Genomic DNA, 8,303 nt, shown 5'->3' with positions numbered 1-8,303 from the left:
GCCTAATTTCCTCTTTTGTTGGCGTCATGACTGCCGTTCACATTTCTCTCTGTGGCTGGTAACGGCCCACAAACCTCACCGCACTTTAGGGACTGTTCTTTACTTATGGAGGGACTGTTCTTTACTTGTCAGGGGAGGAGGGTGGCTGGTTGATTTTTATTTTATTTATTTATTTATTTTATTTCAATCCCCCTATGTTAATCAATTATTGATGCTATTTTTCTATGAATAAGTCAATAAGTAATTTATTACATTGAAATATCATTGATGTATTATTATAGAAAAGTGATTTATGTTTTTATAAATGACAAAAGGCACATCTGCCTCATTTTTGCTGTGGTATCATGATACTACTCAGAACCGTGATACTTTCACTGGTATCATACCGTGGGTCCCAATTTTGGTACCGTGACAACACTAGATGTCACAACCATTCCACTCGGAGTTGTGTAGTGAAGCGGCTCTGGTGCCGCTTAAAAAAGTGTTCCCCCACTTCTAATTTTACAAATTAAGCACTGGTTATAGTACAGCGGGATCCCCCAACTATCGCTTATATTTATAGTTTTTTCGGTCTTAAATTCCATTCAAGGTGGCATTAAAAAGGTCTTAAAAAGTCTTAAATTTAACTTACTGAAACCTGCAGATACCCTGTGGTATATTTTGGTATATTCTTATAGTATGTCTGGTATATTCTGGTATACTCTCATGGTATATTTGGACAGGATGGTTTTTGTACCATTACATTATCTAATATGTTTTTAAGTTCATAATATCTCCATGTGTATTTTTAAATCTGTCCTTTTTATTTCTTTTTTATTTCTTTATTTCTTTCTTTTCCTTTTTAAGTTTTTATAACTCTTTAACAAGTACGGTCTCCCTCAGTGTAAAAGAGTCTAGCATTTCCTAGGTAAACAAGTCATTTGCTGCATTCAACTTTGCATACTATGCCCTGTACAATAAATATTTGTACTATCATTCAACATACCTTTCTGTGAGTAAACATAACAGAAGCAAAAGGGGCGTTACATTTTTGACATGTAACACAACAGTGTTGGCCTCTAGTGTGACATATAACGTACGTGTCAGCAGTGTTTTATAAACAATACTGCTGGCATTAACGTGGCAGTAACGATAACTTACTGTCACTGTTATATGATGGCTGAACTTGTCCTCTGCTGAGAGGGTAAGGAACTCCCAGACCTCATTGTTTTCCCAATTTGTGGACGTTTTCGGCTGCTATTCTTCCTCTTTGAGTTAGCTGCTAACTGCTATCACCTACTTTTTAAATCTCCAAAATGGTGGGTTACACACATAGCATGTTGAAACCTCAAACCTGTACCACCAATGATCCCCTCCTGTCAACTGTCCCGTATATAGACATCATTTTGGGGCTGTTACTAACTCAGATGCCACCTTGAAGGCGGGACAACTCTATCCCCCGCATTCCACGATTTTACCTTTTATACAGAACGGCGAGTTGGCATAACAGGCAGTGGCAATGTGAAAGGAGCTTGTGACATGCAATGATGTGACCAAACAATTATTTGTGAAAATCATAAAGTCTGAACTAATTTGAAATTTTATTACACTTAGCAAAGTGAAATGAAGTGGTATTAATGAGCTGTCTTGGTCACTGTTTGCAATCGTCTGCTATGAAAATATTATTCAGTTCACTTACCATTGGTTTCATACTAAGCTTCCTGACATACTAAAAAAATCTTATACTGTTTTATTGTATTATGTAGCATTTCAGTTAGCAATTTCTGGCTCAGGTACTGTATAGAAGTGTTAGAAGAGAGGTAGAATAGATTTCAGAGAGAAGTTGGGAAAGCTAGTCATAGACCATGGTATATCTCAGATGACATGTTTTCCCAATGTGAACAAAGACGTTCCATAGTTTGACATTATGTATGCTGACTGTGCATGTGTGTGTCTGCATTTTCTCCGGACAGACAGTCTTCTGTACTGTGTTGAATTAAATATGCCCTTTAAATAAGATCAGTGTTGTTGCTTGTTTAATTTTTCCTCGTCTGATCGAGCATCAAGAACTTCAGCTTTCAGTACCACACAATCCTAGTTCACAGGTTGTAACTTTAAAGTGGTGGTTTGTATCTTGGAATTAACAGTTATAGTTTAGAGGTGTGGTAGACTCAAGACAGTCTTGTAGATGGATTTTCATATCCGTGTGAAAATGACATCAGGAGTGGCTACGCTGGCCATCTGGATAATGTGAAATAATTTAGTTAGGGTGCGGTGTGTAGGCTCATAAATGCGCTGGTGGCAGCTTACCTGATTATACCTGTGGCAAGACAGTCGGTGGGATGGATCTGACTTGGGAAATAATTTTGTGTCGGGTAAGAGATGACTTTTTGTTTTTGTAATTCTCTTTTATTGGTTTATAATGAGAAAATGAACATCAATAAATCGAATTGCCAACCACATGAATGTGAAGGCCTTTCAAGCATGAAAAAAAGGGTTAAGAATACGTACATAAGTAAAGAAATGGATATGGTCTTTAAGATATTGGATCAAAATAAACAGACAACTGGTGACTAATGGTTGCACTCCATTGTGGTTCTAATATTTAGTACGTTCTAACATTTGAGACGTACACTATTCATTTTGAATAGCTTAATGAATTAATGAATGAGTCCTACTGGGTAATCGATTCGTCAACACTCTGTATTTCTTTTTTCAGCCATTTCTTGGTGAGGGATGTCTTCATGCCACCAGTAGTAGTTCTCTATTCAAGTTTCTTCAGTTGTATCAGTTACACCAGCTCAAAACTAAAGGTGATTTTGGTTGAAAAGACAGTTTTCTGGGATGCCATGAATGTTAGTCCGAGAAGTTGTTTACGTCCATGTGACTTTCACCACTTATTTGTATCTCTCTTACATATTTAGTGTGTGATTTAGTACTCCCATTTGCTGATTTGTTGAATCTTTTGGGCTCTTTAGTTTTCACTTTGGCACCTCTTTCCTCCTCCCTATCTCACCTTCTCTCTGTCAGTCTGTCTCACACACCCTCTTGGCTTACAGCTGTCTGGAAGACACAATCTTTGCTCGGGCCTTTTGTTGCTCTGTCAGATACAGTGACTGCTGATAATGAGTTGAGATGTATGTGGAGGAGACGGTGGCAGGAAGGGAGAGAGAGGAGGCAGAGTGGCTTGAGCTGACAGTGTGATAGGGGATGTCAGGTGGGAGAGGAGTCACACAAATTAAGGGTATTAGGATACTTGAATTGTGTGTTTTTGTTTTTCCACGTCAAACTTAGACATTTTCTCTGTTTAATTAAAATCTTTCCTCCCTACAGCGACATAATTTGTGTCGCAGTCAGAGTTAAAATCAACAAAATGTCCCCTCGTGTGATTACCAGTAAATGACTCCAGTGTGGTTCATTGTACCACTCTGGGGTTTGGCTGAGCTGCTTAATTGGTGAGGTTATGTTTAGGAAAACTGTTGGTGAATGAGTTAAGCGATGAGTATTTTTCTCACTCGGGCGGCAACACTCTTTATTGCACACGTGGGTGTTTAAACAAGCAAATTTTGTTTTCACCCTGCAGCGTAATCTGTCTCGCCATGCAAAAAGGCAGCACTTATCTTTCAACAGACCAAAAACCACATGATGCTTGCTCCTCCCTTTTGTTGACGTACAGAAAGTGTCACTTCTGTCTGATTGTTCTTCAGGTTGCTGATCAATAAAACACTGCAGAAAGTACATCATGGGTTTGGATGATTGGTGGAGCAGAATGTTACTATCCTGTGTTTTATTTGAACATGGATTACTCAGGATTAATACTCAATAAGCAGAGATTCAGTCTGATGCAGTTGGACCAAAACAAAAGGAAATAGTCTGTCATAAGCTGCTCTCACAATAGAAAGCTCTGCGAAAGTTTGCAAATTCATAAAAAGTGGATCCCCATAGAGTTGTTTCTGCAGTGACAGATGGCACTGGTGTCCATAAAGCCAGCATCCAAGACTGTTTTTTTCACTCTCTTCTCATCCAACAGGGCTCTTGATCTCACAATCTAACTGCATGTGACAAGTAAAGGGGTGCCTCTTTTTTTTTTTTCTTGGATTGTCAGTTAAAGTTTGTGGCAGTTTGTCTCCTCAATTTAGGCCACAGTATTCTCAGTTTTCGACTTGGCTCTGTTTATCCTTTTTTTTTTGTATCAGGTTCGAGGTGCGTTGACCCACATGGAGTCCTTAAAAAGATGCAGCATGACAAAATGTCTTCTGGCATTTTGAGTCAGCATCAGACATCACATGTGCTCACGTTGCATCAGACACACTTCAGCAGTTGTCAGCATTTTACTCATGCACGGCATCTTTTGTTGCCAGGCAGAAAAGTTGTGACCGGAAAGTTTCGTCAACTTTTGGAGAATCATGAGCCTTGTAAAGGGTTGTTGTGAGATGTTTAACAGATAGCAAAGAGAAGAAAACATTACTGCTACCTAAAATTATGATAATATACCTGACTGTAATTGCTGCTTGTTAGTAACTAGGTGATTTCACATCTCTAGATCCCTAACAGTTCTCAGTTTACAGCCATGGTTAATATCAAGAGCTGTGGGTACAATTGTGTGTCTGAACTGAGGCTCACTTTGCCAGAATACTTCCCATTCAAACAGCTTTCGCAGTTGCCAAATGCAGCTCCACCTAAAGGGCCCATGATATGAAACACAGGCAAAATGTTACAATTTTTTATCATTTAAGTGGTAATACAGGACCTTGGAGGGCAGTTCACACCAAAGTATCCGTAATCACGTTGTAGAATTATCAGTCTGTGTATTATAACTTTGTTAAAGCTTCTGTGTTGCTGAAAGTGCTCTGTGAAGCTCCATCAGAGTCAAAAATAAGAAGCGACCAAATATGGATAAGAGGGTGGTGCCATGGAGGAACGAAGGGTGGATCTGAAAGAGAAGTAGAGAACACTATTGGCAGACAGCCTGTCACTCAAAGCAGCCCTACCCTTGAATATGTGTAACTTCAAGACTTAATGTAAATGGGTGTTTCATTGGGCATTTTAACATGGGGGTCTATGGAGTTTGACTTGCTTTTGGAGCCAGCCTCAAGTGGCCATTAGAGGAACTGCAATTTTTGACACTTTTGCTTTGACTTCATTTTTAAGCCCTGGAGGTTGCCGCATGATTGTGTCCCAGTTGCCAGCAGAGCTAAAAGACTAATCCCATTCAAACAGACTTTGTGCTGTAATCTTTAAAGCAAAAGCTGCGATTAAGAACAACAACAAAAAAACACCTGTGTTGGAAACACTCTGCCCCGTGAGCTTCACGTGCACATACACCTCCCTGCACTCCACAGGACATATGCAAATTAAAGAAGATGAAGAAAAACAAACACATGCATGATTTGATGCTCGCAGTACCACCGCATAGTACATGGTTTGGTGAAGTGAGTTTGCGGTACAATTAGAAAGAGTTACGGTGGATACGCTGAGAGCAGACGGGTGTTGGCGATCGGAGCAGAGAGTCCGCATGTTTCCCTACCAGTCTGAAAACTGAAGCAGGAATAGTTGATGACATGTTAGGCTATCACTAATATTATATGCTATTAAACATTGTTTCTCATTTCTATCCTTCTCGTTGTGTTTCCAGGAAGGACGCGAGCAGTATGAGCTTGCTGCGACCTCGGAGCAGGGCGGCAAGAAGAAGGGGAAGGGGAAGAAGAAAGAGAAGGATATGGATGAATTGAAGAAGGAAGTGGACATGGTGAGTGTCTTGCTCTTCCTTTGATTGTCTCCTACTCTCAGTATGACCATATCCCGTCCTCTTGATTGTGTTGGATTTCTTCTGTCTTTTCTCCCTTTATGTATCTTTACTTGCCTCCTGTCTGTCTGTTAAACCACGTACAAAAACTGAAAATATTATATTAGATTTATTATTTATCAGAAATTAAAGGTCTTAAAGTGCTAAAATGTATATATAATTTGTTTTCTGGAACAATTACAGCTTATTATTCACTTATTAAGTATAACATTAGTCTAATGTTTAATTCAAGGTTTTGTTGTATAGTGTAATTTTTAAGCTTGTCTCCTTAAAAATATTGTCCTCCATACATACCCCTCTCTTCTCACTTCATCCCTTACCTGCCATCTTCCTTCTGCTCTTCTCTCACTTATTTCTCCTACCCTTCCTTTTCTTCCTCACTTTCTTCTTACCTCCCCGGTGTCTTTTGTTGGCTCCTCATCCATTCATTCCTTTCTCCCACCTGTGAATGTCTCTCGGTCATTGCCGTTGCTCTGCCTTGTGAGAGGCAGTCATTTAAAAATGAAAGGTCAGCACACAATGTGTTGTAAATGTCACTGGCTCTTGGCATATTGAACACACACATGTGTACAGTAAATGCAAACATAAACACTGGACTGACATCACCTCCTTTTCTCTGTGTGTCCTCGCAGGATGATCACAAGCTGACCCTCGATGAGCTCAATCGCAAATATGGAACAGACCTCAACAACGTGAGTGAGATAAAGAGGAGAGTGTGCTGCATTATGTGTGTCTGCTTTTGAGTGTGTCTCACCTTCAGCTAGAAGTCTCAATGAGATGTAATTTTGACAGCCAGTGTTCATTTGGAAAAGAGCATTTCTATCAAAGTGTCTCCTTTTATCATGGAGATCAGATAAATATCAAGTATCTGGCTGCCGTTTGCCATTAACCTCCATTTTTCTCTTGAGTCTGTCAGTTGATATTCAAAGATGGATATAACAGAGGACCCTGTTTAAAGTGGGAAGAGATCTTTCCTCACATCATGAAGGAAATGTCATGGAGGGTGTGATCATCCACTACAGGCTTTCTAGACAAAGAGCGTTGATACGAGAGAGAGTGGGAGAGAAAGACGAGGAGGGGGAGGGTTGCATGGAACAGGAGGATTGATTTTCTTTACTGATCTCAATATTTAGCTTTAGAGGTGGTGGTAGGTGGATTTTGTTACCTTTTGGACAGAGCCAGGCTTGCTTACGTTTCCCCCTATTTCCAGTTTCTGTGCTAAGCTAAGCTAAGCTAAGCTAAAAGGCTATAGCTTCATATTTACCGTAGAAATATGAAAGTTGTATTGATCTTATCTATATCTCAGCAAGAATCAAATAAAATACTTTACAGATTTTCAAAAAATACTTTTAAATGTGTACAGTGAAGAATATTTTCCAAAAATATTGATCACAAGTTTCAGAAACCACCTTTTACTTTATTTCCAGATTAGAAATGAATGATTTCAGTGTTTTGCAGGATGCTCCACTGTCTTTAAGACATGCCTCCAACCCCCCACCACATTCAATCACACACTCCAACTAGCCCTCTCCACTCATGCAAATGTGCTCCTGATCATGCAGGAAAGATCAAGGAGAATCGTTAATCAGTGCCTCTAAACTGGGGTTCCTGAGCCCTGCGTGTGTGTGTGCGTGCATGTGTACACAGCAGTTGTGAATAATTTATCAGCTGCAGAAGCCCCTGTGCCCTGATTTCATATGATCCTATTTGCCTCCTCCTTTCTCTCCTGTAACGTCCTCTTCTACCTTCCTCCTCTCCTTCTTCCTCTTCCTTCTGTTTTCTTCCTTCTCCTACCTGCCGATGGAGGAAATGGCCCTGTTTTTCTGTTGATGCTGGGTTGCTAGGCAACTAGTAGCACCTACAGTGCCCCCCCTGGACTTAAGATATGTGTCAGTGAGTTTGTGTGTACATGTGTCTGGAAAACAATAATGATGTGCTTAAGTTATGGTTGTATTTACAAATAGTTTTAAATGTATCTGACTTCCTACATGTTATCAGTAGGGTTGGGCAATATGTTTAAATTTTACAAGTTGAGCAGTTATAGCTTGACCAAGCCCTTTAATTGGACTCCTGTCCCTGTCCCAGTATACAGGCATGGGAGGGGAATCGATTTATTTACCTAAGTATGTCCGTCTCTGCTACGATAGGTGGCGATATGCCCCCTTTCAGCTTGTTAGTATTGGACCTCTTTCTGGTTGACCTATTACGTCACAGACCAAACAGTTGCCAAACAAGTTAGCTACCGTTAGCTAGTGGCAAACTGGTACCATGGCTGTACAGTTTGTCCGTCCAAAATTGCATGGCTCTGGATGTAGATTTTGCCATGTTGTTACCGGCTTCTTCTTCTGATATGCATTTATTGCTTCAAAACTTTCGGGTCAAAATCCAGGGTTGGGAACTGTGGAGCATGCTCAGAGCGCCTCAGCCAGTTTGGGTCTGATTGACTGTAATTTAGTACGATTTCAGTCAGACTAACATGTTAACATGTGTTTTAAAAATCCAGTTTCAGTCGGACGAA

General features: G+C 40.1%; 1 protein-coding gene across 1 annotated transcript in view; it reads left to right on the top strand.

Annotated features, from left to right (window-relative positions):
• The window catches only part of LOC126401621 (sodium/potassium-transporting ATPase subunit alpha-1), a 36,496-nt gene that overhangs the window by 13,369 nt on the left and 14,824 nt on the right, over nucleotides 1-8,303 (top strand). Inside the window, exons 2-3 of the mRNA XM_050062956.1 lie at nucleotides 5,615-5,728; nucleotides 6,418-6,477. Of these exons, the coding sequence (XP_049918913.1) occupies nucleotides 5,615-5,728; nucleotides 6,418-6,477 (174 nt within the window). The remainder of the gene's footprint in view (nucleotides 1-5,614; nucleotides 5,729-6,417; nucleotides 6,478-8,303) is intronic.

Source organism: Epinephelus moara, chromosome 15 (genome assembly GCF_006386435.1).
Source record: "Epinephelus moara isolate mb chromosome 15, YSFRI_EMoa_1.0, whole genome shotgun sequence".
In the NCBI taxonomy this organism is placed as follows: domain Eukaryota; kingdom Metazoa; phylum Chordata; class Actinopteri; order Perciformes; family Serranidae; genus Epinephelus; species Epinephelus moara.
Note: the sequence above shows the minus strand (reverse complement) of the source record. Positions and strands in the feature narration are given on the sequence as shown.